This window comes from Cydia pomonella, chromosome 18 (assembly GCF_033807575.1).
Source record: "Cydia pomonella isolate Wapato2018A chromosome 18, ilCydPomo1, whole genome shotgun sequence".
Lineage (NCBI taxonomy): Eukaryota > Metazoa > Arthropoda > Insecta > Lepidoptera > Tortricidae > Cydia > Cydia pomonella.
This window is the reverse complement of record NC_084720.1, coordinates 7075172-7099821: the sequence shown is the minus strand read 5'-3', so window position 1 is coordinate 7099821 and position 24650 is coordinate 7075172. Positions and strand designations below refer to the sequence as shown.

The 24650-nt window shown below is 35.6% G+C and overlaps 4 protein-coding genes across 9 annotated transcripts; 1 reads left to right on the top strand and 3 right to left on the bottom strand.

The window, feature by feature from the left end:
• Positions 1–606: 606 nt before the first annotated feature.
• On the bottom strand, positions 607–6289 carry LOC133527374 (rRNA methyltransferase 1, mitochondrial-like). 3 transcript variants are annotated; one of them, XR_009800880.1, is made up of 3 exons: positions 3945–6289; positions 3406–3857; positions 607–827 (listed from the first exon to the last, which is right to left on the bottom strand). XR_009800880.1 is itself a non-coding variant. In XM_061864335.1 (3 exons), the coding sequence occupies exons 1-3, from the start codon at positions 3972–3974 to the stop codon at positions 613–615; spliced, it is 690 nt and encodes a 229-aa protein (XP_061720319.1). In that variant the 5' UTR covers positions 3975–6289; the 3' UTR covers positions 607–612. The 3 variants fall into 3 exon arrangements, 2 of the variants coding, with proteins under 2 accessions (XP_061720319.1, XP_061720320.1); XM_061864335.1 differs by having other exon boundaries at positions 3406–3844; positions 3939–6289; XM_061864336.1 differs by having other exon boundaries at positions 3406–3844.
• Positions 6034–11351, top strand: LOC133527373 (serine-rich adhesin for platelets-like). 4 transcript variants are annotated; one of them, XM_061864334.1, is made up of 3 exons: positions 6040–6123; positions 8413–8761; positions 9270–11351. In XM_061864334.1, the coding sequence occupies exon 3, from the start codon at positions 9372–9374 to the stop codon at positions 10794–10796; it is 1425 nt and encodes a 474-aa protein (XP_061720318.1). In that variant the 5' UTR covers positions 6040–6123; positions 8413–8761; positions 9270–9371; the 3' UTR covers positions 10797–11351. The 4 variants fall into 4 exon arrangements, 3 of the variants coding, with proteins under 3 accessions (XP_061720318.1, XP_061720317.1, XP_061720315.1); XR_009800879.1 differs by lacking the exons at positions 8413–8761; positions 9270–11351 and adding an exon at positions 6276–6672 and having other exon boundaries at positions 6034–6123; XM_061864333.1 differs by lacking the exon at positions 6040–6123 and having other exon boundaries at positions 8306–8761.
• A 1079-nt stretch (positions 11352–12430) lies between these two features.
• LOC133527375 (uncharacterized) lies at positions 12431–15311 on the bottom strand. The gene is made up of 2 exons (XM_061864337.1): positions 14547–15311; positions 12431–12934 (listed from the first exon to the last, which is right to left on the bottom strand). Exons 1-2 carry the CDS (start codon positions 14637–14639, stop codon positions 12587–12589), a joined length of 441 nt encoding a protein of 146 aa, XP_061720321.1. The 5' UTR covers positions 14640–15311; the 3' UTR covers positions 12431–12586.
• Positions 15312–17820: 2509 nt separating this feature from the next.
• Positions 17821–19923, bottom strand: LOC133527376 (uncharacterized). Its single transcript, XM_061864338.1, has 2 exons — positions 19442–19923; positions 17821–18265 (listed from the first exon to the last, which is right to left on the bottom strand). Exons 1-2 carry the CDS (start codon positions 19448–19450, stop codon positions 17963–17965), a joined length of 312 nt encoding a protein of 103 aa, XP_061720322.1. The 5' UTR covers positions 19451–19923; the 3' UTR covers positions 17821–17962.
• Between the last annotated feature and the right edge of the window lie 4727 nt (positions 19924–24650).

Genomic DNA, 24650 nt, shown 5'->3' with positions numbered 1-24650 from the left:
TTACTTTTTTATTTATTTGAACGAACAACAAATTTAAATTAAAAAAACATGATATCCGCGCTCCTGGGCACGCACTTCCATCTCGCTCACGCTTATGCTCAGTGAGAGTGAGAGAAGAACATGAACTCTTCGTAGGTCTTAAGTTATACGCATGAAATTGTGTTAGCGTATGCTAGAGACTTATATGTGGATGAATTAACTATAAGAAATACAATCCAATACAATTTACATAGTAAATTTTCGTAACACAATAGAATCAATTAACTTAAGACTAATTTCCGAAAAGATTGTGGTTTAATTAACCGAAAAGATCGATACTATTAGCTACGTTTTTTTTTCAATTTACCCATCTCTGACATATCGCATATAAGTAGAGTCTGTGCGGAAAGAAAAGAGTATAGGAATGTATGGGGCCCAATACTTTCCACGACTCTTCTCTTTCCGAACAGACTCTACCAAATTCGTGGTTAGTTTTAACTTTAAACGCCTAACATTTTCAAGGGAGCAAAGTAAGTTAATCGAGTAGAATTTTGCATTTAGTTTCAGGTATAATCACATTTTTTTTACTTTGGTATTTAGCTTAGATATGAATTATAATATACTTGATAATATCTACAATTTATTCGTACTACACACAATCTTTTTCCTTATCTGTACGCAGCTTGGCAGAGTTGTTTTTGTTTTTGGTTTCGCAGGACGTGAATATAGAAGTTTCTCCATAACATCATTATCTTGATCGTCGTATGTTTGATCAGTATTATCTTTCTCATTGTCACTTTCTTGGTCAGGAGCTCCTGTCCTGTCGTATACGGGCGGTCTACGGATACCTGCAAAAGATACAAAAAATATTTTTCACCACACCAGGTCGTAAAGGTTCTCTTTATTCTTCAAAAACTGATGAGAAAGTTGAATTTTATCCAGAAGAGTGTAATAGTCAGCATTTGGTGCAAATCTTGAGTTGTTTCCTAGAGTTGGTTGGTAGCTAGAATTGATGATTTGGTATGAAAATATTTAAAGGGGTTTGATTTTTAATATTTTACAGTTAGTAGTTTCCTTGTCCATGTCCATGCTCAGTGATGGGTTCCATAGTTACCATTCTGTCCGAATAAGCTAAACGGGGACTATTAGTAAGTATCATGTAGGTTATAACCATAAAGAGGTACCTTTGCAGCGCTTTGTACGTCTTTTACTAAGAAGAGAAGACTTTTTGCTGAAACTCAAAAACAGCTGGACCAGTCATGTTCCCTATACTTTTCACTGAAAATACTTGTTCAGCTTTTCTTTTAATATTTTCTTCATATTTTTGGACCCATGGTTCAAAAGGTAGAGAGCTGGGGGGGGGACATTTTTTTTTCTTTCGGAGTCATTATTTCCGAAAATATTTACTTAAAAAAAAATGGTGTTGGAGACCCTTATTCGTTGCAGAAAGGCGATACCGCGGAGAGGCGACAAAGGTAAAAAAAAATGGAGATACCCTGAAAACAAAATCTAGTTTATATTTTTCCGTTCTGTCGCCATGCATGATTTATGTATCTATGCCAAATTGCAGCTTTCTAGCATTAACGATCACGGAGCAGAGCCGCGGGCGGATGGACAGACTGACATGGTGAAACTATAAGGGTTCCTAGTTGACTACGGAACCTTAATAAATAAAAACCGGCCAAGAGCATGTCGGGCCACGCTCAGTGTAGGGTTCCGTAGTTACTCTTCCGTCACAATAAGCTAAACTGGAGCTTAAAGTATAGTAAATTGTTAACCAAGGGATGAAACGGTACCTTTCACCCGAGTTAAACAAATAGGCAAATTTGCATAATCAGTACCTAATTAAAGTAAGTCTTTTTACTATGAAGGGAAAACTTTTTGCGATAACTCAAAAACAGCTAAACTGATCATGTCCGCTATTGTTTTCATTTAATGTCTTTCTTAAGCTCTACTTCCACGATTTTTTTTTTATATTTTTTGGACCTATGGTTCAAAAGTTAGAGGGGGGGGACACATTTTTTTTTCTTTCGGAGCGATTATCTCAGAATATATTCACTTTATCAAAAAATGTTTCTTGAAAACCCCTATTAGTTTTGAAAGACCTTTCCAACGATACCCCACACTCTAGGGTTGAAGCGAAAAAAAAAATTCACCCCCACTTTACGCGTAGGGGAGGTACCCTAAAAAAAAATTAAATTTTATTGTACGACTTTGTCGGCTTTATTGATTTATATATCCATGCCAAATTTCAGCTTTCTAGCACTAACGACCGAGAAAAGCCTCGAACAGACAGACAGACAGACGGACATGGCGAAACTATAAGGGTTCCTAGTTGACTACGGAACCCTAAAAAGGCGTCCGACACAAGAGAACCCCACTCTACTCTATCGTACGCCACTCCCCACTAGTTGGGTACTCTGGAGGTACCAAAACTACATAAAATACGGATACCGTTTGTTCACTATTCAAACCTCCTGGAACTCAATACTTAATTGCAATGAGTTAAGAAAAAAACCACAGGAAGGATTCCGTACCATTATCTATAAAAACGGTCACCCATCCAAGTACTGACTCCGCCCGACGTTGCTTAACTTCGGTGATTGGATGAGAACCTCGAGATTGGAAAGAAATATTTATTTTATTCTGTTTTTAGTATTTGTTGTTATAGCGGCAACAGAAATACATAATCTGTAGACATGTCAACTGGCTATCTCGGTTCATGAGATACAGCCTGGTGACAGACGGACGGACGGACAGCGGAGTCTCAGTAATAGGGTCCCGTTTGACCCTTTGGGTACGGAACCCTAAAAACAAAGTTTCAAATGTAACGTCCAGTATTTTAGGTGATGTCGAGTTAGTCCTATTAGGACAACTAGTTTTATACCTAATTTTTAGCAACGAAAACTAACCAATCATATACGTAAATTTTCACGCAGTCAAGATCGTCGAGACCGCAAATAAGATCAATATCATAAATAACTGTGCCGCTATTTTTTGCTTTTTTGGATTATTTTATTTTAAAGAAACTTACAGCGCCTCGAAAATCGCAAAAACGGCTCAAATGATTTGGCTACAAAAAAAAGGCGCAGTATACAAATATTACAACAAATATCCAAAATATCAAAATATAGCAGCATAGATTATTTCTTAATCTTGCAGTATCCAAAATTTCATAATGATTGGTTGCGTTTTGGAGGAGGAAACAGTCGAGAGCAAAACCTCGATTTTTGAGTTTTTTGCGTGGGAATTTTAGTACGAGCTGCACTTGTCCTTATCGCACGCACGCACTCCCGCCTACCGCAGCACGACAGAAACATAGCTTCAAAAATTGGAAATTTGAAAAGTTGCTCAGCTAGGAATTGCTCTTAAGGGTTAAATTTATCATTTCGTTTATAAAAGCGCCACTAGACAACTACAATTTACCTTCAAAAGGCGCCTCCATGTACCCACACTCGAGTCGACCACGGCGAAACAAGCAACCGTTGCCCACATCTAAAGTGAGTTCTGCAGGGTTCGCCTCTGGACCTCCACCGTTCAAATCGTACCCACACACCTTCCTGTCATTCACGAATATACACTTTTCGCTATCGAAATCATACGGGCAACACCTTTTTCTTGGACGGATGGTTGGCGAACTTTGTAATCGTGATAGCCTATCAAGGGTCATGAAATTTTTATTCCCATTGTTGTTTTTATTCTCACGATTTTTGTTATTCCCTTGATTATTGTTATTTCGGGTATTTCCAATGTTATTTGTGTTTTTATGTTTTAGAACTATTCTGCCGGAGTCATCAGTGTATGAGCCTGGTCTTCGAGAGATGCATTTTCTTTGAGGAGCGCTGTATGTTAGTGCTACGCTCATCTAAAAGTCAATACTTTTTTGATTAAATTTAATAACTATGTATTTTAATAAATCAATATTATTGATAACCAAACAAGTAATAAATGATACATACACTCACCATGAATACGCTGATATGACTGCCATTCATATCTCAACATTTATTTTTCATTACAAAAAATAACAAAAAAAAATATAGCAATAGGGAAAGTAATGAATATTTACTATATTACTTAAACATACGTTCACATCTCGGCTTATCATTATTATGATTGCATTTTCATGACAATTTCAATTAAAGTTACCAGAGACTAGTAAGAGCAACAGAAAACAACAAAGAAATATAAAATGATTTAAATTTCCTACTTATATTCCAGTTTAATATCTGATTGATCGGCAAATGCTACTTAAGGAGTCGTGTCCTGATTGTTATAATAGGTTATGAAATTGATCTAGATTTCTTATAGATTATGTAAATAATCCAACAGTGTGAAAAGTTACGTTTCTGGTTGAAAAATATCCATCATAAACTGTTATTACAACCGGAATAAGCATACAGTTTGTCGAAATTGCTCATAAAAAACCACAGGCATTTGATTCCTTAGGGTGCGTTGAAAAACAGAGTATGAACAATTAATTAATAACACTTTTCTTTATGAAAGTACTTTATTAACTTTATGAAAACGTATTTCCTGTTTAAAAGAAAGTAAAACTTCTATTTTTTCTTGTACAGCACACATACCAAACATAGTATGACTTCTAGATATAAATAAATAACAAAACTTGCCTTGTCACTGGACGTCTTATTCCTCTGATTCTTTTTTCTCTTCTATCTTTTTATTTTTCTTGTTTTCATCATTCTTATCTTTAACATATTTATAAAATACCCTGTGGTAAATATACGGGTAGGGAGAAGGATATCGTAAGCTGAATAACACCACCTTTGGAACTGGGTCTGGGAAGGAAATCTTCCTGGGTCTACCCTTTAAAATAAATGTTTTACTCGCTGTGGCATTTCTATACGATTCTTTAAACTCCCGTGTGTTCTTGAACCAATATTTATCAGTATTAATTCGAGCATTTTTTCTGCGACTAAATAAAAATAATTTAAACTTTTCTAATAATCTATCCAAGGGTCCGAATATTTTTACCCTAAGTGTGGCTAATTGTGTAATCCTGTTATCATAGACTATAGGAGTATGAGGTCTTCCCGTTTGTGTAGTGCCTAAAAAGCTATCCGCAAGATTTTCTGGAGTATTGACAATATCTAAATGAGATTTTGCCTTTTCTACAGTCAGCCTTTTCTTATCAAAAACATTGAATTTAGTTAATAGATTACTCTCACTTTTACTTGGTCGGCTTTGTGCTTGAGGTATGTAAGTACTTGTTATTACTTTCCCTTTATTCTTTTTGAGGCCCAATTCTCGAACAAACTCACTTGGCTTAGAAAACTTCATTTTGAAGAAGGTTTTGGATGAATTCCAGAACAAATTGGTATCGTGTACTTAAGTCTGATTTTCTGGATTATTTTGTTACCGATTTCTGGTTCTTATAGCCATCTTGATATGTTTTTTCTGAAATCTGGATTTTATTTAACTAAGATAAGGCATATTACCTTCCTCCGGAAATTATGCATTGGTCTGTTTTATACATGATATCGCTGATTATGCTTTACGAATTAATTTTGTAATTTTGGATAGATACTTCTATGTAATTTAATTTGTTAGTTCCTTTAAGTGGCCATCGCTTTTCAGTTTTTTTATTTTGTCGACAGAAATCCTGCTGGAAGGCATTTTGTGAAACCACTTTTTCGATTGAAAAACTTATTTGTTAAAAAAGCTACATTTTCTCAACGTTCTGTATTGTTGTACTTAAATCAAGACTCTTGGCATTCATTGTCAATGTCACGTAATGTCTTAAATATGAAAACAAAAAGTTCGTCTGCGAACCTCAGCTAAGAACCCAATCAGACCTTTCTACTCTTTTGATAAATAAATTGATACCACTGTAAATCCGGTATATCCTGTATAACAGTCTGTTATATTTCTGCGAGTCACAATAATACACAATAACTCAATTACTGCATCAACGCTGATTTGTTTCGCATTAAGGAAACATGTACTTTTGATGATAATCTAATAAGGAATGGAGCTAACAGGTGAGTAGTTTATGATAAGATCATGCATTCAGTTGATGGGTATCTGTATGTTTATTAATTGAACAAGAACAGTCAATCCTACAACGAGAAATTTCAATCAGTCTTATAGATGTCCAAAAAAACAATGACAAGGCGTTTGTGGGTGCGTTAATTTTGCAAAATCTGTCTCTCTTATGCTATCATATCATAATTATTAATTCGATGAATTGTTAAATTTATTTCCTGTTATTACATAGGTAACGGTTTTGGATTGCCCAACGATGTCTTAGATCAGTATATATTTTTTAATTGCAGCCATCATTAGTATCATTACTCGTAACTTACATACTATTAATTACACAAGAAGTACCCTGCAAGACACTTGAAGATGCTTCAACTACTCAAAATACTTCTGACGTAAACTTACTTCGCAAGCATGAATTCGCAGGTCCAAACCCAGAACCCACCAACAACCTTGATACTATATTGCAGATCGCCAAGATTAACACTTCTGTTAATTCTGCAATACGATTAAGCACTAAATCAACTATTCATAATATGCAAGTATTTAAATATGCAAATAATTCAAACTCAAGCAAAAACGATAACACTGCGAAGCATTTGGACTTAACGCAACGTAGAAAACTAAAATTATTATACAAAACCATGCCGCCTGGAAAAAAAATAAGATTTCGTCGTGCTAAAGATAAAAATCCACCAAGTCAGTCAGAGCTTCAACCAGAGGGCTACGTTTATGACCTTAATCATTGTCAATATGTAGATGATCGGGTTCTGTGCGGCTATGATAAAAATCCAGATGAACCTAGAAAAAAAGAAGTCATTGATTTAGATGACATATGCAGAAAACATGGAGACAGAATCGAATGTGGCTATGTGACTGGTCCTTACCCAGATCCTTATAATCCAGATCCGGAAAAGGACAAGATTGCTAAGATAAATTTGGCTAATTATTATAATAATATAGCACGATCTGGTGCTAATCTGGATATTAATGATACAAATTATGATTACAGCGAGGCACTAAGAATGGGAAACGGTCCAAATTCATTACAAAACGAAATAGTAAAATTGAGAGTTGAAATTTCTAAACTAGTAGCTGCACTTCCCGCAAATACAAACATTTATTCTGTAGACGATAGTGCTCCTAATACCACTCCTTATACTATTCGCCCTTCTACGAATACTGCTGCTTCTGCTTCAGAGCCATATTTAAGTTTATCAGAAATACTAAAATTACGTAGCGGAACTACTTCTAAACTAAAGCTTTCACATCTTATGACTGACTCTAAGGTTACAACTCTTAAGCATTTTGAAAAAAAGAGGGAGAAAAAATGCGTAGAGAAAGACGGGCGAATATATTGTCGTACAATATTAATATAAGGATAAGTTCGGAAGAATTTTATTTTTCTGCCTAAATAAATATTTACAATTATTCGTACTTATAAATATCGATTGTTTGCCAATAAGTACAATTTTCAAGGTTTCTTTGTATAACACTGTCTTTTTTTATGCCCCTGGCAACTCTAATGTCATTCAATTTAATGTACCTAATCTTGACGTGTAATTAATAAATAAAAATAAGTACAGTTACAATTTCTAAGGCGAGATAAAATGCGTAGAGAAAGACGGGCGAATATATTGTCATACAATAATATATAAGGATAAGTTGCTTACGCTATTCATAATCGATAAAATAATAATTATCGATCTGTTCACAAAATTTCACAATCTGTAGAGAAATGCCATTTATAGGCAGGGAGAACAACCAAACATAAGAAAACATTTTTGTACAAGCTGGAACTGATACGCCTAACTTGCGCTTCACACTCGCTTAGTCAATGAAAACTGTAAAATTTTAGTTTAAAAATAAATACAAAAAGTAATATCTCCCTACACGTCCGAGGTATGAACCTGGATCGCCGCTGTCACAAAGCGGCTGTTTGTCAACTGCATCACTATAGGATATTGCGGTTTTTCGTAAGTAGGTGAAATTAGGCTACTTATTCTCTACAAAGAATTTAATTTAATTTAATAAGAAGGGGTCGTGACGGGTTTTCGTGGCGGAAAAATCTTACACTTTTTTTCGCAGTCCAATAAGGAACTTCGTTCAAATAAAAAGGCACAATATGCTTACCATACACAATTTTTATACACGCCAAATAATTTCATATGTTTCATTAAGAATGTTAATAGTTTTAGCGGTAAGTTGACTTCGTAAGTCCGTGTATAATCAAAAAATAATTTTAAACAAAATCAACATTATTGTAAAACCTATGAATTGGTTCCCCAAATTGTAATTCAATTAATCCCATTTGCTTCGCCGATTCTAATTTCTATCGTCCGGCATAAATCGGACATAGGAAAACGAATTGTCTTTAAGTATGTTCAGTTATAGGCCAAGAATATTTACGAAACGTTATTTGTATTACAGATAAGTTCGCTATTACTATCTGTGAAGGTAATTACTGGAGTGCCAGTAACTGCTAATGGTACCTCTACCTCCGACGTAAACAATGCGTCTATTACTACGACAATAAGTACAATATCAACAAACACTGCTCCTACAGCACAAGTAATTACCGATGTAACCCCGAAAAAAAGTTGTAAAACAAGAAGCCAGAGGCCTACAATAAAACTGGAAAATTGTGTGGAAATTGGAGATAGAATCGTTTGTTACGATTTCTAACCTTAATTTTGAACATAGAAAACGTTAAATTAATGGAAACAACGGGACTCATAACTATTTACGAGAAACATTCGAATATAATAAAATATTTATCGTAAGTAAATAAAATTAATTTACTTCAATATATACGGATACAGTTTAGCTTAAGTATAGTTTGCATTTAATCAATTCAATATGCCTTAATGTAAGTTTAGTTATTTAGTTAAAGAATGCAATATTATAATTATATTTAAAATCAAAGGGTAAAGGTTGAATAAAACAGTAAAACAAAACACATAAAATTGTTATCGCTGTTTCTTGTCACGTAGGTACGAGTATACTATGGAATGGCTATCGAACAATGTTTACTGTAGATGCTAGCCGTTGATTGATTGTTTACAGAGTTTCATTTGGAAATGTCCTCATCGCTCCTTCAAGAAGTTTATGTATGTAAATTAATTGGAATTTATATGATAGATAATTTAATAAATCAAAAAGCATTTATCGAGGCTAGGTAGCTAGCAGGCTAGCACTGTATAGTGCCTACGCTACGTTACTCTAAGTATTAAAAGATAAATCCGCTTGTATTTATTTAGTGTACTAAATACATATTTCCATTGCAGAGGTTACTGCTGTTAATTCAAATACTTTTAATTATAAGTGGAGGAAAATGTGCGCCTAAACTTGGAGGTATACTTTTTGAACAGTTATTTCTTGAAACTTTTATGGACGACGAAAATAATACTAATGCTAACTACAAACGGGAATTCACAGCACGAGTACCAGTTTATCAAACAAACATTAAAAATAGTACATCGCTGTACGCCAAATTAACTGGTAATTCAATAATTAACTCAGAAATTTCAAGATTAAGACTAAAACATAAAGAATTAAGACGTCTCGAAAATAATGTAAATTCAATTTCCAATAATTCTGATTTAAATAATTCTACTGGAATCACAAAAAATAATCTTACCACAAGTTTTCCGTCAACATTTACGTCTACGGTACCATTAACTACTGTCAAAATAAACACAACTTATCATTCATCTAAACTAGAAAAGCCTAATGATGGTCAAACTGTAAAGCATGTGGAAAAAGGAAAGATAAAATGGGATGTAAACAAATCAACAGAGAAATATAATGAAAGCCAGAAAAGTTCTGACATGACGAAAAGTCGTCGAGACGGCGCAATGCTACAATCCAATGGCTATGCTTTTAATGGAAATAATTGTCAAATGAGGGGCGATCGAGTTCTATGTGGCTATAACAATCAGGAATTGGAAACTACAGAACCCGAATCTGCAGACAAGGATTGCATTCCCCGCGGAGACAGGATTGAATGTGGCTATGTCAATCGCAGGACTGATAAAAGACGCAATAATAAAGCCGTAGAAACTGGACATGAAATTAAAAACATGACTGACAATCTAACCACAAGAACTACTGTTGGTTCCTATACAAATACTACCATTAAAGCAACGCACGCACTTCCTCTAATCAACATTACTGAAACGACTAATCCCACTTCTACTGGTAACATTGAAGATCAGCCAGAATTATCCAAATACGAAACACAGGAATTATTAGAAGATGTTGAAAAAAGTATTGCTTCTGTTCTAACAAATGCAAAGACTAGCACTACCACTACTTCTACAGCGACTACAACTTCTATTGCCAATTATTCCACGACTATATCAAATATGTCTACATCTACCATCATTATAAAAGAACAACCAACATTTTCCAATTTAAAAATTATGGAATTGATTGACCGTGTCGAAAAAATACTTGCCTCAGCTGATACTATTGCGACTTTTAATCTTTCTTATCCTATCGCAGCCAGTAATACATCTTCGAAATCCCTATCCAAGCTAAAAGAAGAACCTGCTGAAATTCTCAATTTGACAATCCGAACATCTAACGATAACTCTGTCTCTTTAGCCAGTACTGTCACTCTAGCTAATTTTACTGTTAATAGTACTTCGATTACTTTATCTACGTCTACTACTAGTACTACGACTACTACTACCACGACTACAACTCCTGTCCCATATATCGACGATGGGGAATATTGCGTCGAGAAAGATGGTCGGATTGTGTGTTATGACAGCCCACAAGAAGATTACGATGACTTTTTAGAAAAATAAGCTATAGTTTATATGGGTGCTTAAGCGCAAAACTTTAGACTGTACCTACTGAAGTTTTGTGCTTAAACGTCTGATCGTGATCTGTGATCGCACATACGCATGAAGTGTATTTTATACTGGGCTTTAAAAATATATTCATTTCAAATATATATATTGTATTGTTTAAGATGTTTTATGTTTGATAAAAAAAACAGTTAGATGACCTTTTGGCTACCAAGGCGATAATGACATGACGTTTGATAATTATATGTTCCGATTTTTTAAGTAAGGAGTCTAAAATATAAGGTTTGTTTATAAGATAGATGAGGTATATAAGGCCCAGCAGCTAGAAAGCCCAGCATTAAAAAATAGCTGTTGCACTGGTATTATTTGTTCAACGCATCACGCACACATTGAAGTCGCAGATATAACGAGCTGGCAACAACGCTTGACTTCGCACGCGCCGCTATTTTGTCAGTAGCATCCATACAGTCAGAAAGGTAGGTAGTGGCTGCGCTTGATGTTTATTTTTTATGGAAACTAAGTTTGTTTTTATCAAGTTTCTTGAAGTTATCTAACTGTACCTCTATGAGGAAGGGAAAATGTGTGTGTGTATGTTTTTATATTAAATATTCTCTATTATTTTAGACGTATTAGGGCTAAGAAGGTCCACTGTCAGAGCAGGTAAGAAGGTTCGGCCCCGGGCCTTATTGACCGTGTGAAATTAAATAGAAAATTTAAATATTTTAAGAAAGTTATGAGTTTTTTTATCCTTTTTGATAAGTTATAAGTAAGTAGGTACTTACTGATTTACAAAAGTATAAGTGTAACCTCAATGTTATTATACGTTTGGATTCTTTAAAAAGTCTTAAAGTTCAATAAAGCCCAAAAAAATTAGGTTAAGTGAAAAATAATTAAAGTCTGTTCGGAAAGAGAGGAGTCGTGGAATGTATTGGGCCCCATACATTCCACGACTGTTCTCTTTCCCTACTGACTCTAGCTTTTTTTTTCGTTGAAAGTTTATGTTGTTGTAAGCTGTACCTAACGAAGTTATAATTTTAATTTTAGCCTACTATTTTCGAATAAAATAGACGATTTCTTATATCTTACGGCCCAAAGCGAATTATTTCCACTAATTTAAAATATCATCCTGCTGTGTGGTACCAAAACCAAATATTGTTAAAAACGGCTAAATAAAATCTGATAATGTATATCAGACAGACGCGGCGACAATGATAAACCTATATTTAGTGAGTTTTCCATTATATCCTGATTATTTAAAATAAAAAAAATATTTTAAATAAAAGTGGGCCTTATACTTGTATTATATTTTGTCACTTAATTTTTCAGATACAGGATACAGATACTACACCTTCCAAAGAAAACAAAGTCCCCCGCCGTATCTGTCTGTCTCTAAGTCTGTATGTTCGCAATAAACTCAAATACTACTGAACGGATTGTCATGCGATTTTCACGTATCAATAGAATGATTCTTGAGGAAGGTTATGGTGTATAATTTGTTAACCCGTGCGAGGCCCGGGCGGGTCGTTAGTAATCTATACGATATTCTACTATTAACATAATATCGTATCGGTAAGTAAATCAAATGGTAACAAGTATAATAACAATACATGTTTTTGTTACAAAAAAGTACATTGTCATCTTACATCATTTTTATTAATTTTTACATCACAGTTTTCTTATAGATATGACTTTATCGCTTTTCACTACATTCATATTTTACACACACAACTTTATCTAAAGCTTATCGAGTATTTCACAAACTTTTGAGAGATGTTAATCCAGTTATATTAGCGGCCGTACCAACCGCCTCCCCACCCTCCACCGTAGCCGTAGCCGCCCCCATAGCCCCCGTAGCCCCATCCGCCTCCGTGCCCCCATCCGCCGCCATTTCCCCATCCACGTCCCCAGCCGCCGTGCCCATAGCCCCCGTGCCCCCAACCCCTGTGCCCCCAACCGCCTCCCCAGCCGCGTCGCCAGCGTGATTCTTTTGGCTGCAGGGTTTCCCCATCAGCCGCTGCTTCGACGGGAGCTGTTTCTTCCAGGGCTATGTAGGAGATGTCCTGGGCTGATTCGGCAGCGGGGTAAGCCGATGTAAGCGCCATGCTGGCGCACATCACGAGAGCGATGCCGAGTATCTGTAAATGAAACACATTGTGAAGTCATACTCGAAATGGTAATACAATTTGAAATCCCTTCTAAGTTTACGCGATGTGTATTTTAGATCCGCTACTTGAAGGGATTCTAATTTTACTGAAAATAAATTAATAATAATTGGTAAACCGTCAACATATTTGATGTGGTTTTCAATCAACATTGTATACTTAGTTCGTGTTATCCAAATTTGTCAAATCTAACTTTTAATAACATAATGCACGTACACGTACACGTACTATATTTTTTTTTGTATTTGTAATTTTAAAATTAAAACCTGACTAGACATTTCTTAGAGCCACTCTTATTGTTTTAATATAATTATGTACCTACATAGTTTGGCTTTGACCGGTTTGAGAATGGAAGGTTTTCTTTAGTTTAATGAATACTATTTTCAAAATGCGCTAGAACAAAATCATACAACTCACAACAGAGAAACGGCACTGCGATACTTTTCTAACTGTGAGGTGAGGTTTTTCGTCGCAAAATCCCATAATTCGGGTTATTCCCACTAAAATAGTTATCACCAAGTTGTTACCAGTGGGAATGTAGGTAACTACTGGGAATTTTTTCCCATCTTTTACCACTGGAAATTTTTACAAAAAAAACCCACTACTTACCAGCAACTCGATTTGGTGGTAGCTACTGGGATTTTTTTTCTAGTAGTTACCACTGGTAAAAGGTGGGATTTTTTTCCAGTAGTTACCACCAAAATTTGGTTAGCGTTCAATACTAATAAAAACAGTCTAAATATAGAGTGCTTTAATCGATAATTAATTATAAGTTAATTAGTTATTAGTTGAATTATAAGTTGATTACTGTTTCAGTAAACTGCCTTAAAAGTGATCAAAAATTGTCGGTCTTTGATTGATTTATATGTTCGTTCGTATAATTGTGACGTTATTTATTGAAACGGACCTTACTGTCGATGGCGCTTACGCCATTTTCATCGATGCTCCTATATAAATACAACGCTGCGCTACGCAGTGCGGCGTAAGCGCCCTCGACAAAAGATCCAGGTTTCATAGATAACTTCACAATCAATTTAATTTACAATTAATAAGATAAATTTCAACCAAACGTTAATTTCTGTTTAACTTTTAATTTTATGCACTTGCATCGGTTTTAATATTTTTGATCACTTATAGCCTCTTAAGGCCCAGCCATAGAAATGAAAAATCCAAAATTTGCCACTGGAATTTGAACCTATAGTGCACGGAATACAGTAGATTTTATTTTGTTTAAAAATTGCACGAAACAAAACAAATGCAACTCTGTCCTAATTGAATATGATTTAAATTTCATCGAACTGAATAAGTCCTATAGGTAGGACCTTGGGCCTTACGAGGTTAAAGCAGTTAAATGAAACACTAATCGACTTATAACTATTTATTAAAGCACTCTTTATTTCTACTGTTGTTATTAGTATTTAACTCTAACTAAATTTTGGTGGTAACTAGTGGGATTTTTTTTCCCAGTAGTTACCAGTGGTAAAAGATGGGAAAAAACATCCCAGTAGTTACCACAGGTAACAACTTGGTGGTAACTAATGGGAATAACAATATTAAAAATTTGTCCTTAAGAATTTGCACTCACCGAGTTCATGGTGTCCTCAACAGATAACAAGTGTGGCGTGGTCAGTGGAGCAGGTCTTATATATCCAGAGATAAGTGACTCATCGCGTCGCATGCGCACCGTAGATTTGACCTCTTCGCAATCAAAGTAATAACCAGTATCTCAACTTCACACATAGATTACGCCTTTGTATGTTTCCTTAATGTGACAGTACTGGCAATCTACTTCTAATAAGTCCGCTCGATCATTAAATTCTTTGAGATACATTTTAATGTACAGCGAGCTGGAAACGTTCATAAGCGGGTATAAACTTTTGCAGCGCTATGAACAGTGTTTTTATTATCAACAACATAATTTTAAGAGCCAGTGGCACTATTTTTTATTCTGCGTCTATGTGGCATTAAAATGGTACTCCACTGTTAAACGAAATCAAAGTTTATAGACAGAGTAACAAGTAATAGAAGGAAATCCCTATATTAATTTTCTCTAGTAACTAAAGTATAGTTAGTGGTGCAATAAAATAATACAAACCTAGAGCCAAATCTACTTGAAATCAAACTATACGGTGCAACGCTGCCCGTCCCGTCTATGTATATACGTGTAAGACTTAGATTTTCTTACAATTATGTTTTAAGACGATATTTTTTATGGTTATATACAGAGGGTTACTATAACTAGCTTTAATCTAAAATAGGCCCTTGAGGCATTATACCAAGGATACTGACGGTATTTCCTCGTTGTCGCAATGCAGATACGGTGAGCGAGACTTAGAGAGATAGATAGAATACTCTTTGTTGGCACTCCTTAGTAAAATATACAGCTTAAAGAATTGCTTTATTATTGATAGAGGCAGAAAACAGACGGCCTTATCGCTAAAGAGCGATCTCTTCCAGGCAATCTTTGGGTAGCGGAAACAAAACAATTAATCAAAAAGAGCAGGTGTTGCAAAACACTTTATGAAGCCTACTTTTATACACACAATTAAGGTAAATAAACATACACATAAAAGAAAATACAAATATACAATACATAAATATAGATAATAAATATATAAGACACAAACCAGCATATAAACCGCAACATATTAACCACAGAGTAATAATGAGTTTTTGACAAAAATTACATTTTTGCTACTTTTCTTTCCACAAGTAACTAATACCCATCCAGACAATTCTAAAAACCCCAAACACAATTAGGTTGCGTTGTTTTATCACAGAGTTCCTATGGCTACCTCCTGTTCCCATCATCAGATCAGCTTGATGGTACCATAATGTTGCATTGTCACCCGACTTACATATGTATGCAAAATTTCAGCTCAATCGTAAACCGGGAAGTGGATCAAATTTAACTTGCAAGATTTGATTACAAACAACGGGACAGGTGAAACTAAATAAAAGCTTGTAATATAACTATTTCAAACACTAAGGGAGTGATAGTTAGTTTTTTTTAAATACAGCAAGAGATTAAGGGCGTCTAATGTCCGGAGGTAAGGAGTTTCAGAGTAGAATACTTAGTTAAGTTAAAATACTGATTATACTTTCGCTATGTCTTAGCCGGCAGCGCGTCCAAATAAACACAATTTGCATAAATAACAGCGTATCAATAAATGGCACGCGACTTCCCAAACACCATGGCGGTCAGGTTTGCAGATTCTGATCTTGATATACAACTACCGCAATCCGGAACTATCAAATTTCATTTATATTGGGGCAGTTCTATACCTACTCAAGTTATTTAGTGAGCTAATATTATCTTTGACAAAAAAAGAAATGACTTGGCAAAACAATTTAAAATGTCATCATAATTTTTTTCAGGTTCCACTAAGTACATCAAATGTTGCTTTCCGAGAGCAGATACACGGATATTGTACTCGTAATTCGTATGATAGCGAAACTAATCACTATACGTGTAATTTATTTATTTATATGATAAACTTTATTTCACAAACTAAAGTAAGAAAAAATGTACAAATGACGGACTTAATGCCAAAAGGCATTCTCTACCAGTAAACCATTGGGTTGGGTTACGCCAGACTTCGATAAAATTTGATGGCTAATAGTTTTCTATACATAATAAGCGCAGTTTCACCATATGTCATAAAAAAACATCCACTGAATTAAGAAAACGTATGCTATTTTCGGAACTCAATGGGAAATTACATACTTTTTTGTCCTGAATTGAGATTTTTGATTTACCACCCAGAATGAGCTCGTCAAACCAGGCAAATTCTTTCCAAATGTAATGAAAAAAATCAACAACAAAATAATTAAATATCGTACCTGTGGGTAAAAATGCCACGCTACTGCGCCCCATATCCTATTGGCAATCCTTCAACTTGAGTTTCTACATCCCATTCAGTAACTACATATGCTAGCTTACCGTTATTATAGCCTGCCCGTACGTATGCGGGCCCTGTGGCGAACATTGCACTCCACGCGGGGATTTACCACGCGGAAGATCGATTAAGATTTAAAAAATTGTTAAGGTTTTGATCTCATTTTCAAAACCGTAACAAGTTGTTATATCTGAATCGGGGATTCATCAGTATCAATCAGATTCCAATATGTCACTGATCTGTCAGTGTCAAAAGTGACGTTTTTGCTTGAAGAAATGTAGTGAAGGCACTGCAGGCCAATTAGTTTTAATTGATCTGTTTCTAATATGATACTGATCTGCCAGTGTCAATATTGACATATTTTCAACCAAAAACGCCACTTGTAGCACTGACAGGCCATATTAGAATCAGATCAAATAACTTAAACTCGAATTGACTTTGTCTGGACGTAAATAAACGAAAAATACGGTTACCATACTAATGCGGTTACTAGGAGTAGGTGATTAAACTTGCCTGTATGGTTTGATAGTGAAAATATATATTTTTTTTCTCGAGATTGGGATACCATTTTTGGAAGTAGGTATTTATGAAACAATATTTAGGTGGGTATAGCAAAATCAAAGAACAGGTATGTCGTGTTTTTATTCCTTTAAAAAGGCTAAAATCAAACTTTACCTGCCTAACAATACAGAATATAGTACTGTTTTTTCTGCCCTCCGGGCGAAAAGCGTCCACTTTGCTCCCGCTGCGCTAAACGAAGTTGCCGCTTTCCGCCTTCGTCGAGCACTACTTTTCCTCCCTTGGGAAAAATCAAAATGGTTGACTGTGCGTTGAGTTTGCGTGTCGGATTAGAACTCCCAGAGGTTAGGGAGACTAGAGATACCTATGATTTACAGTAAACTCAACAGCGTTCAATCAGTACAGGTAAAACAAGGAAGATATACTACTTAATAAATAAAATTATGTTTGAAAAATTAGTACTTTTATTACTTTTTACATCACAGTCGTATAAAATCACTTGGTTTAATCTTACTTATCTCAATCCTCTCAATCCAAACTTGTTAATTCTAAGAGGGGTATCGAGTATTTTAGGTCTAGTGTATTAACGGCCCCATCCACCTCGCCCCCATCCTCCATGCCCGTAACCACCGTAGCCCCCGTGGCCCCCGTGCCCCCATCCTCCGTGTCCCCGTCCGTAGCCCCCACCGCGGCCCCATCCGCCTCCGTGCCCCCAGCCGCCGCCGTGGCCCCAGCGGGACTCTTCGCGCTGCAGCTCTTCTACCGCTTCGACCGCCGGAGCGGCCTCCTGCCCTGCGGGGCTTTTAGGGGCCTCGGGGGCCGATTCGGCAGGATAGGCCGATGTTAGCGCTAATGTAGTGCAAAGCACGAGTCCAAAGCAAAGGATCTGGAATTAGAGAGAGATTAGAGAGAAACAAAGCATTTAAAAATTATTTGTCTTTTCATTTATAACACTCGCACACACTGTCAGTAAAATGCGAAATGTCGCTCTCCCGAATCTCACAAAAATAAACATCTAGACGAACCCAATCTATATTCGTAGGTAATCTATACAAATGTGGGAATTTATAATTTTTACTAAGGCTTCATCGTCCTAAAATTTTATTCTAGGTTAAATAATGTTAATTTGTTATCAGTTTTTTTACAATTGAACCTTTATGAAAACTTCTGTATTTTAATGTTCTTAAAAGAAATAAATGAAAGTAACGTTGTATTAACAGATTAAATCCATAATTATACGAGTACTATTTGTATGTACACTACTTTGGTCAATTATTAATAAAAGGTGCTGTTAAAGATTGTCTTATATAAGTGCGAAATTAAAATTCACTTTAAAATAAGTACTTACAACTTGATTTTGTACCTTTTTAGCAATGGAAAAATAAGTGTCAGTGGTGCACATTTTGCTCTGGCGTTGTCATGAAAAGATGGCAAAAAGTCTACTGATTTTTTTTTTGTATATTTCCGAGAATCGTGAACCGATTTCCAAATTTTTTTTTTAATCTAACGGGTATAACCTCGAGACGGTCCCGTTGGCACCAAGTCGGGGTCTGATGATGGGATCTTGGAGAAATAGAGGGAACTCTTCAAATGTTATACGTACATGTATGGCGCTTTTGGTAATTTCTGAAGTCGGTTATATTTTTTGTTAAAAAGTTTTATTTTATTATGTACTTTAGGAAAGCAAATACTTGTAGGTATTTTCTTGATAACACTGATAACAATTATTATAACGAAACCAAAAAATACGTTTACACTTTTTATTTATTTAAACCAACGTTATTGAATCAGATAATAGAAATGAACAGCACCTATTGAATTGATCGTACTCGTAATTGAGGTAGTTACTAACTTTATTATGCGCTTGACATTTTAATGACAAACACTAATAACTAGGGAATATTGGCATTATACAACGATAGGTACCAAAATAAACATTCCCATCACATTTATCATTAACACCCCAATATTTTACTCACCGCCCCAACTAAATAACTTCATGGGTATGCCAATACCAACATTTATACAAATCAATACAAAAATCGAAGTCCTAAGCACTCACCTTATTCATTGTGTCAACAGCTGAGGTACTGTGCAGTGATCCGTACACGAGGTCTTATATATCCAGAGATGAGTGACTCAGCTGTTAAGCATCACAACTTCACAACTAAACGGGTGGCATTCAGCGAGCCCAAGACGAGAATTCCAAGGGTGAGTCAAAGGGTTAAACGGACCAGTATACGTGCGTTCTTGGATTATGTACACTTGTTATGGATCTCGAGGTCTCGTTACACTGGCTTTTTCTAGAACTCTGCTCGCTCGCGTGAGTTATCGCTAGGTTTATCAGGAAATCGTAATCAATATGTTTATTGCTTTTATAGGTAAATAGAAGATGATACATTTTTATTTGTGCAGCTATGCAACCCTGCAGGATACTGCAATGTACTTAACTTAAATCTAACTTAATTACTATGGCTGCAGACTAAATATCTCTAATGCATTGCTTAAATAATGACCATGCAGGGCATACTAAGTATTATATATTTTATAAACAGTGGCAAAACATTTTAACATTTTACTTGCTGTATCTTAACTCTACTATGACTGCTATTATTATAATTATGTTAACTATAAAACTCTTGCAATTAGTAAAAACAGTACCCCTAGTGTAAATTTAGTCGATAGCGAAACGTGACGTACGCGTTTGCGTTAAGTCTCATTTTGTATGGGTTTTTGAACAGCGCGCCAAGCGGGACGTTTTGGAAATCTCATACAAAATGACACTTAACGCAAACGCGTACGTCACGTTTCGCTGTCGAAAATATTTACACTAGGGGTACAGGTATCTAAAAAATACGTGCTATTTTTTTATTAAATAGAATATTAATCTTTTCATCTCTAAATAGTTTTTGGAAATTTATTATATACTTAGGTATCTATACCTATTCAACTTTCTACTCACACTTACTTACTTTTAGGGGGATGGTGCAAGTGGCCCTTAGGCCCACTTGCACCATTCCACTAACCCGGGGTTAACCGGTTAAACCTGGAGTTACCACATCTTAGACGTCTTAACATCTTAGAGGTAACCTTCTAATTCTAGTCGCTTTTTCATACAAACGTACAGTAGGGTTCAAAAGTGCATAGACAAGTTATGAATGAAATCATTAATACCTAGTTTCCTCTCTGCACTCTCTCACATTTTCCTCTCTGAAAATTAACATTATTCAAAATAATTTGACATTGTATATCAATGACACAGCCCCTACGTTAGATATTTTTCAATTTAATTAGGTACTGTAAGAGTTAGGAGCGTTTGAAAATTTGTATGAAATCTGGTTTTCGCTCCTAATTTTTACAATAAAAAAAACGAAGAAAGTCAAATGTAGGGGAATAGCTATGGTTAATATACATCAAATTATGCAATAATATTTTGCATAACGTCAATATCCAGAGAGGAAATATATAAACGACCTTGACATTTTATATTGAATAAATATAGATTTTCTTGCCATAATTATAAAATGCATGTACCTACCTAGACTTACATGGTGTCAGGTACTTACAAAATAATAAATAAATAAAGTAAGTAAATATTATAGGGACATACACAAATTGACTAAGTTCCACGGTAAGCCAAGAAGGTTTATATACAAATACTTAAATACATAGAAATCATGCAAGACTCAGGAACAAATATCTGTGCTCATCACACATATATGGCCTTACCGGGATTCGAACCCAGGACCATCGGCTTCATAGGCAGGGTCACTACCCACTAGGCCAGACCGGTCGTCAAAGAACAATAAAGACTAAAGAAAATGAGGACTACGTATGTATGGAGAAGCGGCCGTCCCCTTTCCTCTTAAATTAAGCGATTTATCTTTATCCTCCCAAGTCCCAGAAGCTTAAGTTTTGTTTTTGAATTTGGAACCTTGTCTTATTTAATAAAAGTCAAAATTAAATTTTGTAATAAAATATCTTGCGGCACGAAAAAGTTGTGTATTGTGTAAATGTGTAATCCTACTCCCATGCGGAAGCCGGGCGGACATCCATGCAATTGTTACAAGAGTCACAATTGAATACCATTAATTTGCTAATTAAATAGTTACGTACACAACGGTATTCGTTTTTTAGCTGTAGGTACCTTTTGGTAAGTTATAAAAAATATCTACATCACTATAATGCCTATGATATTTAAAGGATAGCCCCAGAATCTCTTCGTCATATCGTGACATGGTGACAACGGGACAGAACGTATAAAAAAGCAATATTTTTTAAGAATAAAAACCGACTTCAATGAGGGAGAACGGTGAAAGAAAGATTATTATATTATATTAAAAAAATGTCTTGAAAATCTAATTTACTTAACAAACACAGCGAAGAGGACAAATCGCCAATCGTGAACCATGCATCGTATTCTGATCATCATCAGCAGTCCTACTTTGTCAAATGTCACTTTTTTAAATGTAAATGCTTGATTAGTTAAAGAAAATACAAAATGCGATTTTGCTCACTGTTTTGAAGCAGCAAATTACCCTTGTTCCAGCTGCTGACGTGAAAATAACTATTTCTGCCTTCCGGGCGGTAAGAAACTTTGCTCCCGCTGCGCTAAACGAAGTTGCCGCTTTCCGCCTCTATCGAGCAGAAAAATAGTATGCGTACCACGGGAGGAATCGTAGGACATTCCATCCCGCGTGTTTGCCATCGTCAATGTCAATTTTACACGCGGCACTTCAAGGATAAAATTACTTGTCTTCCCACATTAAAGATAGGATATTTTTAAGCTCTTATCTCGATAATACAGCGAATATTATACTAATAAACTTTAAGGTGCAGCAGGTTCAGAAAACGGAGTTTTTGAAAATTCGTAGGACATTTTTGGATCACAGTACGTCTGGCATACATTTAATTAGCAATTTTGGGGCCTTTCTCGCGGAACTGTATCGATTCGAATCCTGAGTTTTTCACTTTCGCTCGATAGAAAAAAAATCAAGAACATGTACAATTCCAAATAGGCGTGTCTTTCGCAACGTAGAATTATTTCGGACCTTCACAAAAATTTAATATAAAAAGCATAGGAATTTATTGAGAACCTCGTTTTAAAATATGGAAGTCGGTCAAAAGATGTCTGATTTCTCATTCTATGATTCTACACTGTGTGTGTTCTACTTCTACATGTTAGGATTATTATCCCCAACAATTGTTTGCTGCCGTCCTGTCTTCAGTATTGGTTAGTTCATACCAAAGATGATTTTCTACGTGCTTTCATATTATTATTATTACGAGCCTATTGTGTCCCACTGCTGGGCAAAGGCCTCTCCCCTCTTCTTCCACTCGTCCTGGTTTTGAGCTACCACTGGCCAGTCTCTCAAAAAGGAGTCTAAGTTTTCCCGCCATCATATGTCGCTTTCATATGTATTTTTTACTATGACTTGGAATGGGTGGAAACATGTATTTTGTTATATGTAGCACAAGTTTAGTATCCTATTATTCCTATCAAAGTATCGGGACGGATTTTAACTACATTCTTAATGAATTTTGAAACTTGTACTCTTTCCGGATTTACTAGAGTAGGTATACATTCTTTATTAACGACAAAAACGTGTTTCTTACGTGTGACATTTACGAATAACCACGTATAAGGATGCAGATACAGCTTACGTAGTGGCCAAGCCCACAAGCTAATAAACAAGTTTTGTGAGAATTCCTCACCATATCGCTCATTTATCAACCATGAGGCTAAAATATAGATTAACACCTTGATTATGGATGAGCAACATTTGTTTTTGTAGGCAGAGATCATTTTAATAAAATTTTAATATATTCACTAGAGTTGTTTTTTGTTTTTATTATATAGGTTAGTGATTTATGTTAATGTTGACTCTTTCCTCTACCTATACGATATTTATGCTAAACATTAATATTATTCTTCTCAACGCTCGATAAGCTTTTTTAGTCATTAAAACAGGCCATCCATTGGTAAATCAATCATTATGGTTACAAAACAATAACATTTGTAACGATAATTAATCCTTCACTATCGGGCATTCATATTTTCTTTAAAAAGTGCCTTTAGTTTTGCGTTTTTGGCGAAAAACGAAAATCGAAATTTCTTTATCTGCTTCTCTATTTCTTATTTGCTTTTTTATTCATCCGCTGAGCGAAATACAGGCTAGCAATGCATATCCGCTGAGCGAAATAGACGCTTCGGGTGACCCAAGCCTCTATAAGGCGCTTTGCTAACTCCTTATACAGGCGGCGCGCGCTAAGCCCCCACGGCCCCAGGGGCCGTGGGGGCCCAACCCCAAACGCCGCAAATATGTAATGACATACTTGCGACGCGAGTATGCGGCCGCACCAGTGTCAACTTTGGTACCTGGAATATGGGACATAATAATTCATGACTTACAAGCAGAACCACGTAGGCATCAGTGCTACCGGACTTGGCCCGCTCGACCGTGTACGCAATAAGAAGCAGACGATCCTGAGGTCAATAACATCGCTACACTTGGCCGCTTAGAAGTCACGGCTACTTTATGAATCAAATTCTACTTTTTGCTTCATAATCGACAGAAATAATAACTTTTCATTATGTTTAATCTCATCATAACATAATATCTACCATTATGGGCCAGGTACCTGTTACTTGACTGCTTTCTACAGATTTTAAATTTAATAAAAACTAGTAGTTCGCTACAAATGAAATACTTGCGGTTCACCAAAAATATATAGAGCGATTTAATTTGTTGCACCTCCTTCGTCGGCAATAGATCGAAAACCGCGAGCGATTTATTACACGGCCTTTGTTTTATTTCGTTTTTATCTTGTTAATTATTTTAAAATGGTAAATAAATACCGAGCTCTTTCATTTGATACCAAACAGAACCAAACTTTGCAAACAAGATGAGCAGAATAGCAAGACCGCTCATCTTGTTCGCAAATAGCTTTTTGGCCTTCTAGGCTTTTGTAGCTCCATAACCCTTTGATCGAGTCTCATAATATAATGAATAAAATATCAACCATACGTTTGCCTGAATTAATTTTAAATTAGAACAAATTTACTGAAGTTATTGCGTAACAAATCCTCTGATAGCTTAGTTAAATAAAACCGGTCAAGAGCATGTCGGGCCACGCTCAATGTAGGGTTCCGTAGTTACTCTTTGCTCTACGCTCTACTTTAACGATTTTTTTCATATTTTTTGGACCTATGGTTCAAAAGTTAGAGGGGGAGGGGACACATTTTTTTTTTCTTTCGGAGCGATTTTCTC

Bases quoted from the DNA above. Each gene is read 5' to 3' on its own strand.
- LOC133527374 (XM_061864335.1), bottom strand. From the start codon at position 3,974: ATGAATGGCAGTCATATCAGCGTATTCATGGTGAGT. The intron at 3,845-3,938 runs GTATGTATCATT...ATTGACTTTTAG, and splicing joins TCAGCGTATTCATGGTGAGT to ATGAGCGTAGCACTAACATA. The intron at 828-3,405 runs GTAAATTGTAGT...TATCTTTTGCAG, and splicing joins CATGGAGGCGCCTTTTGAAG to GTATCCGTAGACCGCCCGTA.
- LOC133527373 (XM_061864331.1), top strand. From the start codon at position 9,063: ATGTCCTCATCGCTCCTTCAAGAAGTTTAT. The intron at 9,093-9,269 runs GTATGTAAATTA...TTTCCATTGCAG, and splicing joins CGCTCCTTCAAGAAGTTTAT to AGGTTACTGCTGTTAATTCA.
- LOC133527375 (XM_061864337.1), bottom strand. From the start codon at position 14,639: ATGCGACGCGATGAGTCACTTATCTCTGGATATATAAGACCTGCTCCA. The intron at 12,935-14,546 runs GTGAGTGCAAAT...TTTCATTTACAG, and splicing joins TTGAGGACACCATGAACTCG to ATACTCGGCATCGCTCTCGT.